This window comes from Conger conger, chromosome 1, assembly GCF_963514075.1.
Source record: "Conger conger chromosome 1, fConCon1.1, whole genome shotgun sequence".
Classification (NCBI taxonomy): domain Eukaryota; kingdom Metazoa; phylum Chordata; class Actinopteri; order Anguilliformes; family Congridae; genus Conger; species Conger conger.
Window position 1 is genome coordinate 56,906,736 of NC_083760.1, and position 26,199 is coordinate 56,932,934.

Sequence of the window (26,199 nt, forward strand, 5' to 3'; positions counted from 1 at the left end):
AATGAAGACGTGGCTATCAGCATATGACCCGAGTGCGCTTGGTTTCGATGAGACAGAGAGGGAAGGAAGAAAAAAGAGAGAAGAAAGGACTGAGTCGTATATGGATAGAGGAGAGAGGAAGACGGCGAGAGAGAGCGTAGAATGAGAGAGGGCGGGAGGGAGGAGAGCTTTCCGACAGTGAACTGCCCGGAGAAGAAAGAGAGGGGTTACTCTTTTGCTGTCCGCTCGTGCAGTCAGGAGTAGTTTAACCGCAGCCTTTTTTTTTAGTCCCGTCCACACCCACGCCCCCCTACCCCTCCCCCCCCCCCTCCCACCTGTCCGTGCGGCCGGCGCTTCCAGGCTTATCTTGTTTCCTAATGTCGGCGAGCCCCCCAGAAAACGTGTTCCCTACCCTGGTGGTTTTAGGGCATGTTGTCACCTTGTTCGCTGTCTGGTGCATAAGAAAACGAAGGAGACAGAACAGTGAAGGTAAGGCAGAATTAAAAACATTTTAAGAATATGTGTAAAATGGCTGTCATGGGAAAATGTACTCACTATTTTCAGGCAGAGAAAGCTCGCGTGGTCTCTGTTTTTACTCCACTTTCTGCCTTGCGTCCTTCACTTCTAGACTTCTCCGTGTCTGCCGCACTCTCTCTCTTACTCTCTCTCTCACACACTTTTTTTTCTCTCAGCACGCATGGTTGTCAGGTTAACCCTGTAAGTGCTGTTTGCAGTGACTTAGTGGGCTTGCTGTTTTCTGACCAAATGTGGGTATATTGGCTCCCCGTGACCTTGTTTATTCATTAATTATTACATATTTGTGTAGACCTAAAATAATATTTTTTACATTTGAAGTTTGATGTTGGCTTATTAATTATTATATGCAAGATAAGTTAATATATTTAAACCCTCTTTTGATGTATTTATGGCCTCTTTTGAGTGCTTGTGGCTGTTAAAATAATGTTTATGGTAATTTGCAGGGCAAATGGTACTTGCTTGATGATTATATAGAATAATGTTTACCCGGAACCATGCTGCTGTTTGATGGCATCATCCCTTCAGTGAATGAAGGTTGTCAAACATTTGTTGCATTTGCCTGAAAATGATTCATTTGAATGTCTAATCATTTGATTTATTGATTGAAATGGATCTACTTATGTAAAAAAGCTCTCTGTATGTTATGTCAGAGCATTATAACCTTGGGGTGTTCCTGTCAGCTTTTATGCGTGATTGAATCGTGTGACCTTCTACAGTGACAAACCATTAGGTGTCATTGTGCTCTGAATACCATAGGATTCACTGATCTGAAATGTCATCTGGTTCTGCCACGACAACAGTCTCATACCTGTATTACAAATGTGTTAACTTATGAAAATGAAATTAAAATATAAACATGTACATGTTAATATGCATTTATTTGTATGAAGCTATACATTTAATTGCATCCATTTTATTCTTGCAACATGCATATAACATGTGCATGACATTTTAGCATGCATGTGTTCTATTTGATCTTGAATAACTTTCTGGTAAGGATGATAAACATATATGAATGTATAGCAGAGACATTTCTCAGTCCACACACAGACAATATTTGTGGCTACAAATGATTTTCTTTAATTAGTCTTTGTGGTGCACCTTAGGTAGCATTCTTCCTAAACCTGTTACACTCGTATATTGAGGTTGTGTTCTATGTCACACACCCAACATTTACATTCACAGGTTTCTGAGGTGAGATTAAAAATGAATAGCAGTTTTGTTAAGCGCAAATGACTCGCTGTTCCCTTTGCATTCAATCTGCGATTGGATTGGGCCGGGCGTGTCACATGATGCACATAGACCAATCTGCAAAGAGAAGGCATTGTGAGTGAAGGAAATAGCAGCGCTGCCTTGGTTTATGATGAAGTGTCGCCGTGTGAAAGCTCAATTGAGTAAGCTGTGAGATGTGAGCAACCATGCATTACAGAATTCCAGAGTGAGGGAGGAATCCACAGGTGTGGTCAAGAGGCTTACCGGGCTTACATGTGCTGGTGTTTCAGGTTGGGTTGGAAGGATTTGAGTGAGATGAAGGAAGTATATGCAAGCACATATACATGCATGTATGCATGTGTGCGCATTCTGTATTGTCATAACTATAGCTAGAGTAGCTTCAAGTATGTCATGAATTTAGCTTTGCGCTGGAAAAGTCATTTTTTTAATGGCTTCATTTTAAAATGATTGTGCATATATTTTTTGTAGATATGTTTAAGACCACACCCTTCTAGCGAAAATACAATAATATGTATTATTTACTTGTAATATAAACTTGAAAAATTTTATATATATTGAATAATTAAAATGTTAGTGTAATATTATCAAGGATGCTTGATGGCCAAATGTTATTGTCGCCTTCAGATATATATATTTCTCATATAGTATATTTCTCATTTTATTTCCTGAAGAAATACCAAATATTTTTTATATTTTGCAGTAAATTCCATTTCACTCCTGGCATGCCACTTATTTTTGCATGTATTGTTGTGGTTTATAATTTACATAAACCAAAACAGACCCCTTCAGAGATGCTGTCAGCAGGTAGCCCGGTTGGAAATAAACAGTAAATGTTATTGTGCCAACAATCTCAAATATAATGTCACAATTTTGCAAATATAGGACATATTTTTAGTCAGGAACCATACACTCAGTCACAATGAGTGGTAATTATTCTGGACAACAAACTAAATTGGTCATTATTCGGGACAACAAACTAAGCTGGCCCCCAAGTCAAATGTTAAGGATAAAATATCTATGGAACTTGCACTGTTGCCATTTATACCTACATCCAAGCCCAGGGTTAATGAATGTGTCAAATTCCCCATGGGTATATTTATGCTTCCTGTGTGTAGGCCAGGTGTCTGGTCACAGCTGCTAAATGTCAGTGGGACTGCCCAGACTGATGAATGCTTATTCCAGCTCAACTCTGATTGGCTTATGAACCATGGTCACACAGGAAGTTAGATGACAACAACACGTGGCACTCCTATCCACCTTATCCATGACCCTTGACCCTATGCAGAACCAGTGTTTTGCGTAGAAGGTTCCAGTTTGATTAGGATTTTCCTTTATTTTGCAGCTAACAAGACTAGATCCCTGGAAGCATGCATTTGCAAATCTGATCAGATCGCATGGAATCTCAGGATTCAGGATTGGGAGGATGACATGAACAGTGGCCAGAAATAATGGAATCCTAAATATCTTTCTGCCTTGCTAACTAGCTAAAATTAGCGGGTAGTGTAGAGTTTACAAAGAAAGCATTTCCAGTGGCAATTGTACAGTACAAACTGTAAATATACACAAAATTAGCAAACATGGCTACTCACATATTTCTCAAAAATAAAGGGAATAGGATTAAAAAACCTCCATTGGCTTTATAACATTCCATCTTGCATTGGAAAATTGAAGTACACTGAGCTCCATAATGCTTGGGACAAAGACGTACTTTTTTCTTGATTTGATTATGAGCTCCACAATCTTTGATTTGTAATATAAACCTTTATTTGACTAGGAAGTCAGATTGAGATTAAAACCTCTTTTACAAATGAGACCTAGACAAGACAGGGTCAAATAGCAGCATAAAATTACAGAATCTCAATCACGAGGCCATTACAATACATTACTATCCATAAGTATGTAGGTATATACAATTCCAAGTGCATTACAATGCATACTGTATGACAGAACATAACACAAGGTGGTAATAACACATGGCAGTAATAAAACATGGCAGTAATAAAACAATTCACGTATCGTTAAAGTGTATTATCAGTTGTCATTGCCATTTGTCAACATGACGACAAGAGTTGTATTTATGAATGTCAAGGAAGCCATTATGAGGCTGAGAAATAAAAACTGTAAAGACGTAGGTCAAACCTTAGGCTTCCCAAAATAAACTGTTTAGAGCATCATTAAGAAGAGAGAGAGCACTGGTGAGCTCAGTAATTACAAAGGTCCTGGTAGGCCAAGGAAGAACTCTACAGTTGATGATCACCATAATGAAGAAACTCATCCATAATGAAGAACGTTCTGGAAAAAAGGTCTTGTGGACAGATGAGACCGAGATTGTATCAGAGTGATGACAAGAGCAGAGCCCCTGAAAGAAGCATGATCTGAAGATGGCTGCGGTAAAAGGCCTGGCATACTGTAGCATCATCAGAGAAGATAGTCAGCACATGAATCACAGACTTCAAGAAAATATATGTTTGTCCCAAACATTATGGAGCTACGTTCATTTAGAATGTAGTCCCTAAATTGGGGCTTTGCTTTTTAATTTGCAATAGCTTCTTTTATTTTCCCTTTCCTATTTAAGCGGATGTCCTCGAAAATTGTTTCTATACAGGATACGTCTTCAGTTCGACAGGAGAATATTCTCTGCATGTGTGCACATTCCAAAGTAAAAAAAGAGACTCCAGACGGCGTGTGGAGGTTGCATAAGATGATGAGGTGATATTTTGTTCCTTTAGGCCGAGACAGGGCAGACTTGCCATTGGTCAGCAGTTGAAATTAGACGCACGGGGGTCTTTGGGCCGAGTGGGAGACAGGACTCCGAGTGGACAACCCCATGCTGCATGGACCTACTGTATGCACATTAGATTCCCAGTGGATCCAAGTCTCTCAGAAGGAAGATTTCACTGTTATTTGGTTTCTGGAATGGGGACCACGCTAAATAATTTCCTGTACTGTTTTATCACTGTCACTGAACATTATGTTAACGTTACAGAATTCATAGTACACGCTGTGTGTTTAAGGTATTTCAGTCTGTAGAGAGAGTTTTAGATATATTAGGCCTGCCCATGTTGCATTTGGAAGCTCCTTGGTGCCCTTTCAGAAACCCATGAAGGAAAAGTCACAGTAAAAGAGTCAGATGGTGCAGACAGGACATGGGTATTATTTTAAAGAGAATTTAATTTGCTTTTTGGGATCAGAATCCCACCTGGAAACATCAATACTCTGGCATGTTTTGCTTTATTTGGCCCTTGACCAGAGATCTTGCAGCACCTAATTTTATGGTGACTCTTGAAAATGTTTGCTGGGAGATGGTACATTATTTCCGCTCATTGTAGCACTGTAAATATTTTTTATTCTCAAACATTGAAGAGAAGCAATAGTGAATCTGTGCAGATTTTCACAAGATCTGCTAGCCTTTTTACAGTGGAGGATAACACTAAAACACCTTAGGATGCATAACCTGAACGTAGGAAAAGCTGTTAAGATTTGTCCACACTTAACATTTGCCTTTACTAGGTAAATAACCTGTGATAGAATAAGTGAAAAAACCCAGCAATTATATAACAGTATATATCCTATAAATGTTTTTAATGGTCCCTTTTTTTTTTTTAAATGCATAAAAACAATGTAACTCAGGGAAAGTGTTTTATTGGATGTTCGTGGCAGCAAGTTGCCGTAGGTAGTAACCTGTAGTATAACTGACACATGAATACTTGGTATGTCCTAAAAATCATTTTCCTCTGGGTATGTTTTCACAAAAGAACATCAGGGCCCCTTTAAGTGTTTTAATGTCTTTAAACTCAGTGACAGTAATGCATGGAACAGAACATAGCAGGCAAGGGACGGGTTTCCTTTCTACGGGGCAGCTGAGGAACCACTCCACTTTTTGTGTTATGACTCAGATCTCACTCCCACTGGGCTTGTGCCTAATCTGCAGCCCAAACATGTTCTTTATTTCCATAAACTTAATAGTTTTCAATTCAAAGGAATATTTCGGTAAAGTGTTTAGAAAAACAATGCAAATGCATTATCTACGTTCTTCTCGTATAACCAGTTTACAGGGGGGTTCAGACAAGCTTGGCCCATTATTATATAACAACCTTTAGTGTAGGTTAAACTGACAAATGCAAATCTGGGATTTTCTTCACCATTCATAAAACTGTCTCATTAGTCAAAGCAAAAATGAAGTGTTATACTCTTTTTGAAACTACGCAACTGTGCTGTATAAACACCTTCAAATGTATTATGAGTAGTTCAAATATCAGCTATATAATCCTCTTTAGAACCACTAATAGCGACGCTTATTGCCTGAGGAAATTTAGCATGCATCCAAATCCCGATTTTTACGTTCATTCACTACTGTTTGAAACATGAATCGCTCAGGAAACAATAATCTGTGTGCGTCTTATGGTTGATGCCTTTTGAATTTTCCAATAACCTTGGAAAAAAGAATCATGGTTGAATGGGTATTCATCAAGTGTGACACAATTGCTTACTGTTTATACAGTGTGTGTGTGGTTGTCTGTGTGGGCATGAGTCAAACTTTTGGCAAAGTTTTGAGTGGAACAAATCTTTCTCTGTAGTTGCATGAGGCGGAAACCAATAGCAGATCTAAAGGTGACGCGGTCATCCAGAATCCCTCAACATTTCCTTTAGATTCAAGCCAATATACGCAGACAGCCATGAATCTCAGACATATCCCCTAGCTGAATGACATAAACACTGTACATGTTTCTGTCAGTGCAGTGAGAATTATTTTTCTTGACTTCCTTTACAAATACCTGTGAACACGTACATGTATGCTTGCATGCGTTTGTATTCGGAGTTTTACGTTGACTGTTTAATGAAATATAATCCCCAGCATAAATGGCAAGTACAAAATACCAAGAACATGAAATACTCTTTACAATAGACAATGTTATAAAGGCACAGCTTCTGCAACTACATGCTACCCCTACATCCCTCACGCTATAAACCCATATACCTTTTAAAGGCACAACAGTGGAAATGTGACCGAGGGGGTAAGCAGGTGCAATTAGCGCTTTAGCTGGTGAATGGCATGTACCCAGTCTCATGAAAGTAGACTGCGGTGTGAACCTGTGGGGCAAAGGCCAGCCCGGGGAAGGAATGCACCCCTGAAAGTGGAGAGGTCCCACATAGGCTGTATATAACCCTTTAATCAGTTCCCGGGATCAGCTTTGGCCCACCGTAAATAAGCAGCAGACGACAAATGGAGATGAGGGTGATTGCACGCCTAGAGGGGACCAGTGAGTTATTGCTCAAGCATACTGGATATGTCAACCTAGTAACTCTGGAGTGAAGCTATGTAGTCCAGATATTAGAAGATTTTGCTTCTAATCCTCTGTTTGTTGCTGTAAAATACCCAAAGCATGGCGTGGGGGACTAAATTCATGGTTGCAAGCACTCCCTGTGTTGTCAAAATGTTATTTTGACTGAATGACCTGCCAGTGATCCATATGAACAAATATGTAAGTGTTAGCAAGATTTTAGCATATATGGTTAGTCCATTGAGCACTTACAAACTTACATGGCCCTAGATTCATGCAAGCCTGCAAGGTCGGCTTTTGGCGGGATGGCACAGCTTGCTGTATGTCTTAGAAACAGACAAGGAGGATATAATCAGAGTATTATGAAAACGGAATTGTTTGGTCATGGTAACATACAATGTAGACATGGTAGCAGACAATACAGGAACTGACAACTGTTAAATCGTCAGCTCTGAAATAATCTGCTTGAGAGCTGATGATTTAACAGTTGTCAGTTAGCAGTTCCTGCATTGTATGTTACCATGGCACATGTATAATGTCAAATAAGATCCCTAAAATAGCTGTATTTTATTCACAAGATTTCTGACCAAGTGAATGATTTCAGTACACATATTTATGGTCCAATTACCTGTCGTATACAATGGAATGTAACCTGAGAGGTAAATACCTGCTATTTTCCAGACAGGTTCTATATTTGCAGGAATAATCCTACCATGGAAATTCTCTAGAAGATACCATCAGATAAGAAGAACTATGTACATGAGAAAGTGCTCAAGAATCTGACACACCCTACTGCAGACACTTCTATTGTATATGAATTCCACATGTAAAACTGCAAAGTACATTGGAATAATGTACAAATTATGCAGTATGCAATGCTGAAAAAGACGTTAAAGAGTTTTGCGTAGAAATTATGTTCTTATTTCCAGTCATAAAATAACGTTTTCTACAAAACACCAAGACATTTTCTTAATTCCTGCAGTGTTTTTGTCCGTGTTTATTTTAAAGTCTTACAGGCGTAAAATAAAATGTTTAATACATTGAATTACAAGAAAACACCATCCTTTTCTGATTTAAGTAGGTGGTAATAATTAAGATAATTATAAATGGCTTGATTAAATAGTGTTACGTAGTGTACGGTTACGGTTAGGCTAATTAATGCTAGCATGACAGTAAGAATTGTCATGAATAAACACAAGTAAACGCGTCGCTAGCGTGTGTCCTCTCACAGAAGACATTCGTGCGTGCAACCGTCCGCCTAGCTGCACTGTGCTTAAGCTACATTTCAAGCACGGATGTCTCCTTACCATGATGTGATAAGTCTACAGTACCTTCCTTGTATATAAATTGTACGATAAGTCTATATTCGTTACAAACAAAAAAAAAAAAAACTGCCTGTTGGTTTCTGAAATAAAATAGGCTACTGGAAGATGAAACGGGCTGTCATGAACTTGAAAATAGCAGCAACATGAATCAACTTACGAAAGCTATCTGTTTAATTCTGACGGGGAGGCATTAAACAGAGTCGGGTCTTATTCTTTCGTGCTATAACGGACTATAAAGGGGCAGGGCTTTGAAACGTGAAAGAAAATTTGACCGTCTGCAATTGGATACGGTTCCATGTTTTTTTTTCGCTCTCGCAAATGTCGAACAGCTTGGGAGGAGAGGGAGCACGCAACTGAATAGCCGTAGCCTTCCCCCTCGAAGCGAGTTTACTACGAAAGAACGTGTTTCTGAACTCTGTAGTTTAACTTTAGGGAGATGGCGACGGGCACTCCTGATGTTCCCAGTGGCGCAACGTCTTGGTATTGCGCATTTAACAGCGAAACACTATACGAACGGGAAAACTATCTCAATGAAATCGGCTGTGAAGAAAGAAGCGCTTTTTTATACAACAAAATGTGTTGTGCAGGTGAGTTGCCGGACTCGCGAAATGGTGTGGAGGAGGAGTTTAAACAAGTGGGCGTTCACCAGATCGGGTTTAACCGTTTGAGGGAATTTATAAAGCGCGACAGCTCATTTGTAGTCTTACCCATGAATTGTAGTCTTAAATTCATGGATAACATCAGCTGGTAATAATTAAAAATTGTCTTAAAGATTGCAATGGCTAGCCCATCATAGCATATGTTATTAGAAGGCTTCCAGATTTGTATAGTGAATCATTTTCATTTGACTTGAAATTAAGCATGATTTACAGAAACCAGGGATAACCGTATGTTGTGTTTGTACTTAATGGTAATTATTCTCACCATGCAATAATTATGTTAGATTGATATGGGAGGGATGCTATAAATAAGATAAAATAGCCTTTTATAGATCTTTATCATCATACGAATTTCCACTACCCTGTATATTTTTTTATATATTTTTGAGAGAGAGAGAGAGAGAGAGAGAGAGAGAAAGAAAGAGCGTGAGAGAGATTACTTGGTTATTATCATCGAACTTGGACACTGTTTATGTATACACATGTGGTTTGCTTCCAGTTACTTCGAGCCAATCTTTGTCCCACAACAAATATTTAAAGTAGAACAGAAAGTTGGTCTTCTATCACAAGCATCACAAATGAGTTCCATCAATGATTTTGGCAGGGGCTTTCCTCTAGGGTGGGATTTCTGATGTCAGGAAAATGCACATGAACCAAAGCCAGTTGAGTCCGAGAGAACTGTAGTCTTCCATGCTAAACTGTCTGTAGTAGCTGCAGCTCAGATATCACAGCAGTGTTTACACTTAATATAGCAGGCTATAGATTACTGTCCAGCATATATGGATGATGGTATATTACTTTAAGTAGTTTACCAAGTTGAGTTGGTAAACTACGCAGTATGTTAACTTACTGTACATCCATGTTCAAATTGATTCAGTCAAGTTTGTGTCATTTTTGGATGTCTTCAAGAAACAATAATACTGTAAAATCTAAATACCAAGTTCAAATAGCAAGAACGACTTAATGCTTGGCTGTATTTCACAATTATCTTATATTTTGGTTAGCTCTCAGCTGTGGGTCTGTAAGTTTCCAGTGAATGCACGCACTTGCTGTAATAGTTAGCCTTTTAAAATATTTAACTGAATGTTCATAAGGTTCCTAAAGTTCAAACAGAACATAACTATTTCCTGAAGTGTGTTGGATTATTTTCTTCACCCTTCGAGTCACTTACATGGGGGAGTAGTATGCCATCAGATTATCTCTTTACTGTACTTATTGTTAGTATGAATTTAATTGATTCCAGAAAAGAATAATTTCAAATAAAAGGAACATTGCTTAGTGAACCATTGGCTGGGTAGACTTACCTTAGTTTGGGCTCCACCTAGTGGCAACCCCCCTCACCTGCATCTCTAAGGGTAAAGGAAATTAATTAATTTCAATGTGCCTCATACAAGAGCACTTTTGTGTTTTTATCATATGTTTTTCATACGACAAGCTCATACAAGTGCGCCATGCCTGATTTAACAAACAAAACCAGTTTGTGAGGTGGCAGTTTAAAAACACAAATATTTGTCTTCATAGAGTTTGATTATTTTGCTTATTTTAAAAGAATAGATAGTGTTGTGTTGGGGTTATTTTACTATATTTAGGTTAATAGTGATGCTTGTCTTCAAACGAAATAAGGTTTGGTTGAGACTGTGCTGTGTTGAGATTATCAATCACAGGAAATACAAGGTGTGGGCAGCCCTGTAACTGGGGAGTCAGACATCGACAGGCATGTGGTCCAAACCACGGTGTCTAAAATTACAGAAATGAGTAAGACTGGTGTGCTTGCTGCTGTAGCTTGTGTGTTTGGGTCTGTTGCCATAGAAACCCTTCTCACATTTCCCTTTTCCACATTTGCACAGACTATTAAATATCAAGCTTTGGCAGTACTGACTGAACATAGACCGACCAGATGTAAAATATAAAATTCAAGAATGAACTGAAGGATTGCTCTGGTCATCAGAAATGAAGTGAAAACTCATTTTAGGACTAAAATAATGACTGTATGGCCACTCACTGGTAACTGGAGTACTAAGTATTTTTGTACTAACTTGTATAGTGCTATACTGTAAAATCATGCTTACCTGCAACTCGGTCCAATGCACACGCTGTGTCCTGCCACATTAAATGAGCCGCCTTGCAGTATGTAATAGTCTCCAGCAGAGGGAGCCAGTTTATTGAGCAACTTGAGTTCATCCGCCCTTTGATTGAACAGGTATATACAAGTGGAATGAAAATAGTTTCAGATTTCCACACTGATTCCAGGTTGCCATTTTTATATTCATCAGCCAAAATGAATGTACTTCTCTGAGTCTGGAGTTCAATGACTTCTTTCTAATTATGAGTGGTGAAAATGGTAGTAATGGCTTCAATATGATTACAAAACTTTGAAATCCCAAGCTATTCTTCATAAAGGCAATTTAAGATCTTGATGTTCAGAATAGTTCACATTTGCTAGCTGAAACTTGAACCAAGGTAAAAATGAATGAAAACAATTACATGAAATAAAACTATTAACATTTGACCATTTTGTGTGTGAAAAAGTGGAATTGTCTGTTTTGATGTAATACAAATTTTGCTCTCCAAAAAGCAGTACTTAAGCTGCATTCACCAAACACAATTTTCTGACCGTCAGAAAACACAAACACATTATAATCCTTGGTTTGAGGATAATACGATCATTGGAGTTTGCTTCCTACATAAGCATACGCCCAAGACAACAACCTTGCGCACATGCAGGGGCAATGTACATGTGCCAGCTAGCACCCGAGCCCCCAGGGTCCAAGTTCTTATCGCTGGCTTTCCGGGCGTAGCCTCTCATGGTCCAATGCCACTTCTTCCTTGGAGACACGGAGTTACTGTGTAGGTGTGTGCACTATTTTCTTCCCCCCTTTTTTTTTTTTCCTTTTTCATAATAGCATTCCAATCCACGGGCGGGGCAGCCTGCCTCCACACGCTCCCACACGCACGGGGGAGGTGCGAGAGGGAGAGAGGGAGGCTCCTCAGGGAGATGGCTTCCCCTGTCTGAAGGGATGGGCAGGCAGCCGCACCCTGGCAGGAACGAGCAGCACTCTGCTGCCTCCAGCTTTCCAAATAAAACCTACTGGGACATTTTCCTTTCCCTTCTCTGTCCTCTGCTTTGTTTTATCATGAAAAAAGACATTCCCCAAGATCACTGTGCCAGTAACCTGGGGATCGTGTTTCCAAAAAAACCTGCTTTTATGTTCAATCCACAACTATGCTCCAAGAACATGAGACACATTTCTTTATCAAGACCAAGAGTTCCCCTATCTGATTAAAGGAAGTAAACCAGTCATGTATTATTTTTGCAGTTAGAAACCAGATGTGACTGGAATGTTCTAACTGCTTGTTGATTGACATAATGGATCTCGTTGGCCAGGTAAGTCATGGATTATTCACCTCATGGGCTTTGTTTTAAGGAGTCTGTCAGAGGTCAGACACAAAGGGAAGCATGTGATGTTTAGACAAAGACCACACCCAATGACCTTGTCTCAGAAGGATGAGCCATAGTTCTAGAAATGTGACCTCATCAGACTGGGCTGGAGCATAGGGTGATGATGTGTAGGTATTTCTCCTATGGACCCTGATTGCATCTTTCTCTTCCGGGTCACCTCCTGGAACAAGGCCCCATCACCTTTAACATCTGCAAAGCATCGCATGTCAGCAGATGCTACATTTGAGTGTCACCCACGGATCTGTCCAAAACCATGCCTCTGAACCTGGGACCTGACTAGTGACTGGGTCACAACTTGCACTTATTAACTCAGTGTCTTGGTTGAACCAATTATCCTTATCTCCTCACTTCTGAGAGTGATAATGAGTTTAAGGAGAGCTAGATAAATCCCATTGGTTGTCAATAAGGTTTGGTTGAGAAGACCAGCTATTTTTTATTATTTTGACATTTGCTTAGAAAATTCCCTTGTTCTGAGGCTCACATTTCTATATACTGTGGAAATGTATGTAATGGAGCTGGACTGTTACTGTAACAGTTCTGGTTAGGTTATTGTCCAAGACTACAGTGGGAGTGCCCACCTCGGATTTGAAACTGCAACCCAAATCACAGTATTACAAGTTGTGTCCATTTGGAGATTGATGGTGTCGAGCTGTGGGTGTACATTACATTATTTACATAAGAATGTTCCTTTGTTATTTATCCCAGAGTTTCATAATGATTTATACTATCTTTTTCGCTTTTTCCACATTCTGTAGTGTGGAAATAACCACTATTAAACTTAGTCTAACAAATAAAGACTGTTCTGTGAATACATTGGGGTTAATTTTGTACATATCCTGTTTGAAACATACAAGAAGTTCTTGGCAGATTTACATGGAGAAGTTCCCCCACCCCCCAAAACCTACTCCTTTTTTGTTGAGTGTAGGCAGAGCAGCTAAAATCTCTTGGGAGATACCAGGATTCTGGAAATTCTCCCAAAGATATGTATGGGCAGACCCTGACACGGCTAAGCCCATGACGCATGTACAGTCAATGTACAGTCAAAGAGCCAACAATATTGGGAAAAATAAGACATATATTCCATAACGTGCCACATGCAATACAACAATCGGTGCTTTATTTCTTCTCTGCAATGGAAAAATGCAGTATCTGGTTCGGGATAAGGAGGGGTTCTGCGTGGCCTTATAATAAGCAGCTGTAGATTATGTAATAATAAGCCTTTTTCTGGGGTCTCCAGAGAAAGCCTGTGGTCACTCAGTTTTTCTGAGTTTCCCAGCTGAGCTTGGCTCTCCTACGTTACCTCAGCCGGGCTGCCCATGGCTCACGCCGCATTGGGACTTTTCTCAAGATGTTGTGCGGCGGGTGGTGCAGCAGAAGTGGCACCACCTTGGTGTTCACAAACACGCAGGACTGCAGCTGTATGTGGAGGGGGGAAGGCCTTGTATTGCTGCATTGCCTGCAGTTGTCAGAGTCTGTGTCAGCTCTGGGAAATCTAAAGGTATTGAGCTGGTGGTACTGTAGTCTGGGGAACAGGATCCAAGTCGAATAGCTTGTCTCAGAGCGGTCTTATTCTTGAGCTCTTCATCTTTAACGGCTCATTTATAAAGCGTTCCGAGGATCCAAGGATGTGGAGGATTCGTTCGTTTGAAAATCCAAAGCTTTGCATAGCTGATCAGTTGACAGAGTTCAGTATGACTTATTGCAGAAGACATTTGCAAAATACCTTTTTTCATACTTTTCAAATTGTGGATTTCATGAGTCATGGAGGGTTTTAAAAAATGGCTGGGAAAGAATTTTGTTGTTTTAACAAGTCTGTGACTTGAGGGTACTAGTTCAGTACATTACTGTACTCAGGTGGAAACATTACGGATAGTGTAATCGTAGACTAGAGAGTGAAGGTTGATGTTCAAACTTCAAAAATCTGCAGTCAGATCTGTTACTTTAAATCGGCTCCCTGCTTTGTGAAAACAGCACAGCAAAATAATCTCAGATATACAATGAATTCGTAAACCCACAAAATGGTCTACTCCCATTTTTCTCTGAGGAAAAACCTTTAACTTGGTCATTTTGCATGTATTTTTAACTGAAGTATGATATACAATTTGAGATTGAATAGGGCACTGAGATTCCTTAAAGTGATTCCAGGTAACATACAAATGCAATTAATTATTCATTTTCAGTGTTCAAAGAGTCAGTTGTTGTGTCAGAAATACCATAAATCTATGAATCCAAATGATGAATATCCAGAAAGATCAATAATATTATATATTTTTCACTGACTTGGTTTCTCACAGATGTGCTTCAGATTGCCCGGTTTACAAGGTTTCAAGCTATGGAAAAGTCATTGACGAAAGCACTCCAAGCCCATTTGAGGGCTAAAGTTGGGTTGGGGTGCTGTAAAAAGCAAGGAAAGTGCAGTCGGGTTCTCCCTTTGACAGCATCTGGGAATGGGGACCATAATGATAGAGGCCTGATGAGGGGTCTGCCTGAAGAAGACTCTCTGTGCAGGAGTATGGAGACACTGTGCCTCCATACATTAACCCAACATTTTGTGCTTGGAGCTTCAGAGAGGGTAACTGAGGTGGTGCTAACAGATTTTCACTTAAATGGCTGAGGTTTCAGGGCTGCTAGAGTTAATATCCAAGGCTAGCAGGTTTTCCCCCCTCGCAGCGAAACAAGTACCATATTCAAGAGAGTAGCTCTAGGGTAAGCTTTCAAAATCTGTCAAAAGTTGAGTGTTAGCTTCAAAGAGATTGATTTGTTTCCCCCCACATTGTAGCATGTCACTTTTTCAATTAACTTTTGCTGCTTTTTTGTCACTCTGTTAACTTATTTCCTCTCACAATGGCATATATTCTCAGGGAGCCTGAATGCATCGGTCGTTTTTCGTCTTATCTTTTTTTTTTTACTTAAAGGCTTAACATTTTTATGTAAAATCTCATCAGAGAAGACTGTTCTGACTTGCAACCTGAGGGTTTAAAAATGTTTGAATTAACCTCAAGGATACATTCCATTCAGTAGGACATCACGTGGTCCTCTCATTTGTCAGTGGTCTTACACCTTTATTAGGCATTGTCTCCAGTGCACAACCGCCTAATTTAATGTTGTTCATGTTCATTCAATACATTCATTCCAAGTCTTGCTTCATTTTCACTTCATTCTTCACCATTCCATTTTCATATTTTCTATTTATGAAACCTGTAAAATTAGTTCAATAAAATACCCCCCCCCCCCCATTTTTATTGCTTTGAAAAAGGGACTTTGCAGAAGTCTTAGGCACCCTAGACTTTATTATATATATGGGGGTTTTTTTGTGTGTTAGTATAAAAGAACGCATTTGAGATTTCCAAATATTAATTTTCCAAAAGATTTAATGCTTGTATTATAATTTTTAAAAGTAACATATTTCTGTAAGCAATTGACTACTTTTTACATGAAAACTTGATCAAGGCTGTCTGAGATCAGAAGCAAGGAGCCAACCAAAGTCTGCAGAAGAACTGTGGCAAGTTCTCCAACATGCATGGAACAACATCCCTGCTGATTGTCTTAGCCAACGCTGTCCTGCAGTTCTATATCTCAGAGAAGTGATGCAGTTTTAACGTTGAAGGGTGGTCACAAAAAATATTGATTTGATTCAGTTTTGAACTATTCTGCCAAATTACTAAAATGTAATGTAAAATGTATAGTACGTTTATTTAGGACCTTTAATTGAATTATTTTTTAAATAATCTTATCTGTGCAGATCTTATAATCTGTGCAATCTTATAGGTGCCTAAGACTTTTGCACAGTACTGTGTCAGCAACAGTTTCCCAATCTGTGCTGCTATGCAACTGCAAATCGTCCATGCCATACAGCAGGTATTTGAGATCTCTGCAGGTACAGTGTGTACTCCGGCTAATTGGCCTGTTGTAGGTAACGTGTTCTTTTTTTCTGTTGAGCCCTGCCCCTCCCTAATTCCTTCACCTGCCCAGACATTGTATGGAACTACAACACTATTACCTAAGGTGTGTCTCATGTCAGTGAAGCTGTAGTTAAACAGAAGGTACATCTCTGCCTATTGGTGGATGGCTTGTTCGTACTGCTTCATGTCCAAACAGGCAACGGCAGAAAGTTTGAGTTCAGTCTTTTCTCCATCTTCCTTCTACTCCATTTGAGCACAGGGTAAAATAAAATGCTTTTGAGTGTTTTCCTCCTGTGATTTTGCTTGCTATATGTAACTCTTAAGTCAACAGGGCCTTCTAAAGATAGTACACGACCTCGAGGAACAAACCCTAGTTAATCTCGGAAAATGCCTCCTGTTGTTTTATATTGCTCATTATGGACTCACTTTGTGCGAGATAGGAAATTGCGATATCTTTTATTAATTGGCTGAGCTTCCTTATCTAGGGAGACTAGATAACTAGGGAGAGCTTACAGGACATGTTTCTTCTTGTCATTTTATACCCTTGGGTATAATTACCCATGGGTAATTAATTATTTTCAGAGTGAAATGAGTGAAATTTAAAATTTAAAGTGAAATGAAAAAGATCTGTCTGGGATTTGAACCTGTAGTGTTCTGGTTGCAAGCCCCAGTTCCCTAATATCTACCTCATGTGACTATCAATTCCCTTGGTGTGGAAAAGATTAAAGGGTATTGCTATGCATATGAGGAAATGAGACTCTGAATGGCTTTTTCTCAGTCACACACAAAGAGAAACCATAGGAATGCTTACAAATGTAGATCCAACATCAGTATCATCATTTGCTTTCTCATACTGTAGCGTCTGTGCCAGTGGTGTGAAGCGGTATACTTATGGCTGCATTGTGTGGTGACTGTGACAGAGCAGGTAAATCCCTTCAATCCATGGAGCTCACCAATCTCCCCACCCCCTCCACTTTCCCTCTTGCTTTACTCAGATCCGTAATGAAATCTTGGCTGCTGGCTGCAAGTGCGGATTATAGGTGTATTTAATGGATGCCTTCTGGTTCAGTGCTCAATAACTACAGTAAATGGATGGCACCAGAGAAGCCACCAACTACGCTCTACAGCAAACCGTCCAATGAGTTTGGAGGAACCATCCTGTGAGCTTGGAGTAAGGAATGAAAAGAGATGTTTGCCAATTGGCCTTTCTCTTGCGTCACATCTTAGGAAGTAATGCAATAGGTGTAGGTGTAAACCTGTTTCTACCCAGTGACAATAGCAAAGGCAACCAGCATTGAAGAGATGGTGTGTGAAACACCGCTCTTTATCAGAAGGTCATCTTTCAAACCTTTTCTCAGTGTTGAAAAAATATTCAATGACCAAATGGGCAAAACTTGATTAAAAAAGGTTTTTTGTAATGACAAATTTATCTTTAATTATGAAGGCAATGGCAAGTAGCTACCAAACCGGTTTGCTATCTATATATTTAGGATATCGATTTATCACATTTTGAGGATATTAATGAATGTGCTGCTATTGTTAACTTTAATTTTAACTCTAGTTTTCCTGAACTGTATTAAAATTTTCAGAGTGCTGTAGGAACCAAGACTCCTGTGTCTACAGTACGTAAAAGTTAATAAAAAAAATCTTTTTATTTTTAGTGCTGAAACGTTATCGTTGGCACATGTGGCACGCCTCCTTAAAACATCTACACTGCACTCATATTTTGACTTTATTTTAATTAACAGGCCTTCTTCTCTTCTTATATCAAAACCCACTTCCTCCTATTGTCTTCTTCCTCAGGCAATGGAGGTTTAAATGTGAGAATGGCATAAATTGGCAGTCATAAACCAAAAATGGCACTCCGGAAACAATAGAAAAGTCTATTGTGGAGGCCTAATCACTCTAGCAGCTCCTCTATCTGACAATAGGTTATCAATTCCTAAATTCGCTTATTTATTGGAGGAGTTGTTCGGAGCCAGTGGGGTTGTATATACTCAGATATATCACTTTTTTAATCCTTAAAGACTGAGCTATGGCACATTACTGTCTTAAGGGATTCCATACTTAAGACATATGCATGTGACCTGTTGCAGCCTGCTTGGTGTGGTGGTGTGGTTCAGGATCCAGGCCTGTGATGTAAAGGTTTCTGAGGGAAAGCTTGGGTGGAGCAACCTTGAGCACTTGCCCTGAATTGCTTCATGTGAATATTTGGCTCTGGCAAATGTTGTGGTAGTGTGACAATAATACGAATATGCTTATTCTTATGATTGTGTATATTACAGTATACACTATGCTCATGATACAGTATATACCCTTTTGTAGTGAAACAAAACACATTGTTTTGACTGACTGTCTAGTCTTGCTATGTGGGAATACCACTGTCTCATGTCTATTAGTTTGCATACTCAGTCTGTGATTCATTAACTATTACCCACTCCCAGTGGGATGGGAGGGGGATTCTATGGAATGTTGTGACAAGGTAATGATTAAGCCCATTTGGGGCTGATAAGATGGCATAGATGCAAGCTTACACGCTGTCCACATGTTATAACGCTGGCTCTCAGACATATTCAGTGAAGCGCCGTTATAGGTTGATTTTGATGTTCTGTGTGGGCACAGAGAGGGCCTTGCGTGCCTGTGCAGAACTTCCTGTGGCATGCGGCCGCATCAGACGCGCTGCCAGGCTTGTATGGTGAGTCAGGCAGAGGAAGTGGGTTGGGCTGGGAGGAGCCGATGGGGGTGTTGCTCATCAGGCAGCTCTGTCCCTCCACACCTTGCCGGCACCCTCCCAGCCCCGCTCACTCACTCACTCCCTCCCTCTCCGCTGACCACACCTAGATGACGCAGAGACAGGGAGGAGCCCCGGCCAGCCAGGATGTCCTCCACTACACACACACACAGAATGTGCACATCAGTGCTCGGCAGGCCCAGACTTTGTAGCTCGCAGGCGTCATTCAGCAAGAAGAAGTGAAAAAGGGGAGAAAAGAAGGGCAGAGCTCCGAAAGGCGAGAAGAGCGAAATTATAGGTTACGCGGCTACCGAGGACCCGACACACCCACGGGACGGTGTGGTGACTGAGTGGACTGGGGGAAAAAGAAGAAGCAGTTATAACATCAGCCTTGTTTTTAAAAAAGAGAGAAACAGAGGAGCTTATTGATTTACATTAGCAGCACGAAGATAGCAGCATGTCTGCCCAACAGAGATACAGGAACCTTTCCTCAGGTAGCTTTGGAAGGGATAGGGCCCCCTCGGACGATGCGTACTACCTGGGCATGCTGAAGGCCACAGACGAGAGAAGAGGTATGACAGTATTCCTTGCTTATGTCAGAGTGTAGCAGGGGCCAGCTCTAGCACTGAGAGAGGACGCTTAAACCCTTGAGAAGCTTAGCCTCAAAGAGGCTTTTTGTGTCTGTCAGAAAGAGAGAAGTGCCCTTGGGCGAGTGAGTGAATGAAGTGCTCTGATATGCACTGTGTGGTTAAGCTGTTTTTGGGTGCTTGCAGTTTTTTTTTTTTTTTTTTCTGAGGAAGAAAGGTACTTTTAAATAACTGGCAATCCTGGTTTAGAGATTTCCAACCACACAACCTGTGAATATTTGCTTAGAAAGTTTTCCATGGTATCCACAGCCATGGTGCTTCTGGTGCATATTTAACCACTCTTCATGCTGCACTGGGCACTCGGTTTCAGAAGCTGACTGGAGAATGAGACCGAAAAAGGCATAACTTACTGTATGCTGTTAGCCTCTGCCCGCTTCCTGCTGCAGTCTTAAATCATCTGCACTCTTGCGCAGCCCTGTCCTTCTGGGACAGTCTGACTTGATGAATTGAATTGAGCAATTTACGACAGCTGGGTGTACATATAGTTTGGAGAAACAAGATGGAAAAATAGTTACTTGAATGTTGTTGTTACTAGAATGAGAAATGTCACAGCTGAGAAGGTCTGAGTCCCTGCCCTCCACCTCTGCATGCTGTGACTTACTTAGAGGGGCACTCCCCTTTACAAAACGTGTAAGTATTTTAGACGCTCTTTATTGGCTAGTGACCGCCACACTTATAATTAGGAATGGATGGCGGCCAATGAAAACAGAATGGGAGCCTGTGCTGTTTTTACATGATGTACATACAGCAGAATGATATGATAATGCTGCAGGTATGCACAGCTGTATGTACCAACTAAATGCGTTTTCATAACCAGACAGTATCTTTTATTTGTGGCAAACCGTGCATGTACACGTTTGGAATTTTTTTTTTTTCTGTGGTTTCATTTTAATAGTTGTATATGGATGTCATCCCCACATGTGAATGATAGCTACAGGTTTTGACATTTGCCTGTTGTGCCCATATGGCTTATGGTCAATCTTACTGAAGCGTAAAACCAGACTGCATCAGTGGAAGTCTGTCTGTTTCTGAAACCTCTATATTTTATTACTGCTGCTTTCTTTTCTTATGTTCAAAGTGATCACTCCATCTCAGACATTTCTGCCATAAATTCAATTTTCTTTGGCAGGAATTACATCAGTCCGCAGAAGCTTGAGCGAGTATCTTTGTTAATATTACGGAAATGTAAAACAATTCCGTTTTCCTGCTTCTAGAGGGAACTGTCCAAACCACCTTCTATCCCATTGTCATTTGAGGGCATTCAGCAGCCTCATACAGAACCTTTGTCTGCTAAAGTTATTTGTGTTGGTCAACTGCAGTGATAGTTTTTTGTTAGTAATGGGTTTGTGGGTAATGGGACTTACTTCTGGTGGGGATACCTGATACTGCATCCCTGACCTCTGACCTTTCAAAGGGTATGATTATGGAAGAAGGGTCAAAGAGCCAGACTGCTTAAAGCCAGCAGTGCATTGTTGTGTTTATTAGATTGGGAATCAGCCATTGTTTTGTCACTGATTTTCAAATAAAATTTGAAATGTTTTCAGTTTCTCTGTCCTCTGTGGAGGGGTCAGCACAAGGGTCAGTAGTATGGGCTTCTCAGTGCCCCAATGTCCATATCATATATTGATGAAGCGGTTCAAAGTTCAATGGCCTTCCCCTCTGGGATCACCATGGCAATGTGATATCATAACAGAATTCCAGAATTTGCCATCCATGCGCAGTAGCTCATAGGTGACGCTCAGTGACTCATTGACCACCTCCACACTGTTGACTGTTTTCGATTGCTGGGTGTGACAGGAAGGAGGACTTCTGCTTTATTTGAGCATGATGTGTCACGCTAACACATTTTTATCCAGTGGGCTATTAATGATCACAGCTCCGGTCAGTCTAACATGATTCAAGGGATCATGTTGCAATCGTACAGGCACAGGATCGGCCTGTCTTAACCCCGTCCCCTGCCTTGAAAGTTACTCATATTACTCTGTGTCTCGGCTCATTGAGTTCTGATGAAATTACATTCCCTGCCCTTCCCTTCTCAGTGTTTTCGGCTGCCGTTCCTACACCCCAAGGCTAGCTGAACTGAAATATCAGCCCAGGCCAGGAAAGGTTTTGGGGGTGACATGCCAGTTGACTATGCGGCTGCCTTGTTAGGTATATGTGGAACGATATAGTGAGTCCAAAAAAACACTTAATTGGACTTTATATTTTGCTTTTATATTCTTTTTGGAACCTTTTTTTCCAGTGTATATCAGTTTAATGCCAAGCTCTAATTAGATATGTGTTAAACACATTAAGGCCATAAGCTACTTGGACAGCCCTAAAATAGGGAGTTCTGAGAGAGGCTCTTGTCTTATGATAGCACTGTGGCACGATAAAGATTCAGGTGCCAAGTGTTTTTGCGAATTCCAGCAAGGGAAGTGAATCTGGCCTCAGCTGCCCTATGCCAGACGGAGCCTGCGCCGTTCTGCCTCTCTCTTAGTCCCACCCAACACTTTGCGCAACTCCGTTCTGACATGGAGTTAATGCTTTTTAAGAGAGGCAAGCACTGACAGAGGTTAAACCAATCCTCTACCTGCACCAGGGATGGGGCCCCCCTTTTTTTACATAATACTGTCATAAACTGAAGTGGCAGACGGGGCATTCGTCAGCTTTCAGCAGTGTGTGGCCTCTTCCAATCAGACTGTGCCTTAACTTTAGGTTGACCTCATGCTCCATTTCATTATATTTTCCTGTTTTTTTTTTCTGCTGTATCTGTTGACATTGTTGCTGTTGATACATGTTTGTGTTGCGTTCGAGAATCAGTGCTGAATCAAAACCATGTTTCTTGTGAAGACTTGTGACCTGTTCTTGTTGTGAGTTACTATTTGTTTTTTGTTTCTTGTTTTGTCTGCTGGCTTGCGACACACATTTCCACATTGTACACAGGATTAGAGCATATGAGACACTGTGGCAGAGTGAATTAGGGTTTACTTTCACATTAGTAAACTGCAGGTAATCAGTCGGTAGTCAGCCCCTGCACCTACAGTGAATGAGCCAGCTGATTCAGCACACTAAGGACAACTTTCAGGAAAAGCACAGAACACAGTGTTTTTTTTTTACCACCTAGGGTTGTAGCTCTGGCATCTCTGCTCTCATTAATCTTAATCTGTCACCTTGGAAACCACCCTTCCCATTTTCAATTTGCCAGGGGTTGGGGGTGGGGGAGTGTTAAGGTTAGGTTTGAGTGTTAATGCTGTGCTGGAACCTGTAGATGCAGGCGGTGCTGTCTCTGCAGGTCCTGAGACGAGGGTGTGGGGCGAGGTTTTTTTGGGCCCAGTAGGAGGGGCCGGTGGGGGTGGAGGGAGGGTGTGCGTAATGGCTAAGTGGCTTACAGTTGCCATGGGAACATGGGGTACTTTCCCGAGGAATGGGTCATTCCCAGGTGTTCTTTGCAGGAATTTGCAAAGTTTTCCACAGCAGACATTACCAACCATTTACCAACAGGTGACCCAGCTTGAGCACAAATAATTTCACAACCCAAAAGTATCGTGTAAAATGACAAAATACCGAGGCAAAATAAGAGCAATTTAGACAAAATTACATGTTGTTTTTGGTTGGCCTAATTTGAATTAGTCTTTTGTCAAGAAGTGAGGTATAAATGTCTGTGTTAAGCCAGTACTAGTGCTTCAGGAATTATCAATGACGTGTTTGGGTCCAAAACCTGGCAGTCTTAAAGATTTATGAGTTACGTGAAAGTTTGACCACATAATAACAGCATAAGTTCTCTTCATGATCCAGAGTAATCTTCAAATATTTTGGTACTGTGCTTACGGTTTGGCAGTCTGTTTGATAATTAGTTTTAGCAGCATATACTGTATTTAGTCCTCCACTGGTTATAACTCATGTACTGTCAATGACGTGAATATTACCCAGCTTCCTTCTCTCATTACATCTTTTTCAAATGAAGCTAAAGTCAATAAGCCACTATCCGCTCTCTAGTTCCCTCTATCTCTGACATTTAGGTAATAATAATCTCACTGATGAATTTGTCTTGGTTGTCTAACGTGTTGTTTGTGTCTCTTGCAGATGAACGGGACCGTGTTCAGAAAAAGACCTTCACCAAATGGGTCAACAAGCATTTAATCAAAGTAAGAATGGCCCCTGCACTCCCCTCTCACAGCCTGTTGAATGATGATGCATGCTACCCCACACCAGCATCACCCACCAAGCAATACAGGATTGGTACAATGGCATGCACACATGCAAGCAATGGCAGAATTAAGAGCGCAAACTCAGGTTAATGCAGCCTACTCACACTGCTTTCAAATCTAACAAATACGTCCTACATACAGCAGAACAAGTAATGCAATTGCTGTACAATTCTGTGCAATTGTTTATATTCCTACAGTCATTGTATATACAGTATTAAGCCTACAAGTCATGATGCCAAATGGATTCATTTTTAAAGCAAGATGAGGCCAGCTGTTTAGTCCCATATTTCCATAATAAGTGTTTGGTCAGGAATCATTATCTCATGATTAAGATTAGTTTTACATGACTATGAATTTTGGAAACAGCAGTGTAACTGCTTTTGTTTCTCCTCAAATTGCAGCATATTGCAAATATGTCTGCCTCAAATATGCATTACAAAGTTACATAAAATGGCATACGTAGCCATAAACACTATTGATTAAAAAATTAAAAATAAAGTTCCTTGAATTTCTAGATATGAAAATGTAGATATTATTTGTGTGCTCATGGAACATGTACACTTACAGTTATGATCATCGGCTATTTATGCTGTACTATTCCAGTTAGAACTGGAAAGGGTGTACCTCAGGGGTGTCCAGTCTTCTCCATATTGTTTTAGCCCAGCCCTATGACACCTGATTCTACTTAATTGAAGGCCATGATTAGTTAATTTGTTGAATCAGGTGTCATAGTGCTGGGCTAAAACAACAACCTGCACCCACACCACACAGGATTGGACACCCCTGGTTTTACGCAGTGGTAGGGAATGCATCGCTATAGCAACCGTAGAAAGTGAGCTTTTTCTAAAAGCAATAGCCTCTCCCTGCTGCCTCTGTATCGGCGGGGGAAGGAAATAAGGACATTTTCTCATGACTCATGGCTTTAATTGGTCTGAACCCACCAGAGGAAAGCCATGCATTGGCTCAAGATTGCAGTTGGCAGTATTGCAAGCTTTGATCAAGAGCCCAGGAAATTATTCTCCATTTAATTTTAGGAGCCCATTTCTGTTTTTTTTAAATAATAGAGTATGCATATTTTATGGAATTCAATAGCTGCTTGTTCTTAGATACGAACTTCATTGGTTTCAGTCAAGCTAATTTGCTACATATCACAAAGCTACAAAGCTATAAAAACAGAAGTTGGAAAGATTATTCACAGGAGTTTTCACCAATTAAAATAATTTTCTGTTCCCAGAATTAGAATTATTGTGTTTTGAGTCTCTATAGGTACAACTTTCTATTCAGAAAAAAAGTGCTAACACCTTGGTTTCTTTTTTCCCTTTCGAAGTGAATACGAGCCCTCGGGCAAGTTTGTGTCAGGAATGCTTAATGAACCCACACTTCTACCCCTCCCATCCTGGAGATAGCACTTCAGGCCTTAGGATTGGCTCACCCTTTGAATGTTACACTGTGACTGGCTGTCTGAGATTGGCAGCTCAGCAGATATTGGCACAACGCATGGTTCTCAAAAGGTGTGGTCACAAGGCATAGCGCAGAGGACGATCTGTTTATGAAGGGAACCTTGGTTAAGTTGTAACATTACCTTAAATGGCTGTGCAAACCTATGTCCCGTCAGAGTTTTCCACAGCATATACTTAAAATAAGAAGCTCAATTTTCCGCACATTTGTGAAAAAATATTATTTATAATTATGAAAAATTCAAGTAACCTTTAAAAATATAGTATAACCTTTATAAGTATTGAACTGAAACTAGAGGTCGAACCATTCAGTTGTATAGTGCAGGGACACTTGGCTCAGTTTCTCCACTTTGAGAGTGGATAGTGTTTAGCGGTTAAGCATGATTTCTTTACCGGCATCAAGAGAGAGGGATATGGAAATGGCAGGATTAAGATGACAGCATAATAGCCAGCAATTCTAAGAGCTGGCCTTTGGAAAGTGCCAGCTCCTTGTAGGTTTCCAGCATGTATGTCAAGGTATCCATGGTGATTAAATATTATGCCACCAAGTTCCAGCATCAGCAATAAATTCTCACATTTGATTGCTGTCCCTAACACATCACCAGGGGATCTCAACCTTGTCCTAGAGCTAATTTTAGTATGGTTTGGTTTGGGCACCCCCTACTGTCAATTGCTGGTGGCTTGAGTTATCTCAAACTAGGAGATTTTCTTGGGTGATTCTCTGAACAATGGAGTTCAGTAAACATGCTGTGGTTTAAAGGCCATGCAAAGAATGACAGAGCTAGTCTCTGTGGCGT

General features: G+C 40.5%; 1 protein-coding gene across 20 annotated transcripts in view; it reads left to right on the forward strand.

Annotated features, from left to right (window-relative positions):
* Positions 1–26,199, forward strand: part of LOC133122821 (plectin-like) — a 190,058-nt gene that overhangs the window by 115,378 nt on the left and 48,481 nt on the right. For 18 of the 20 annotated variants that reach the window (XM_061233100.1, XM_061233108.1, XM_061233123.1 and 15 more), the window contains one exon: positions 23,821–23,882. In XM_061233100.1, coding sequence (XP_061089084.1) covers positions 23,821–23,882 — 62 coding nt within the window. Of the gene's footprint in view, positions 1–8,692; positions 8,944–23,820; positions 23,883–26,199 lie in introns of those variants that run through there. The other 2 variants (XM_061233118.1, XM_061233133.1) reach the window with 1 other exon arrangement.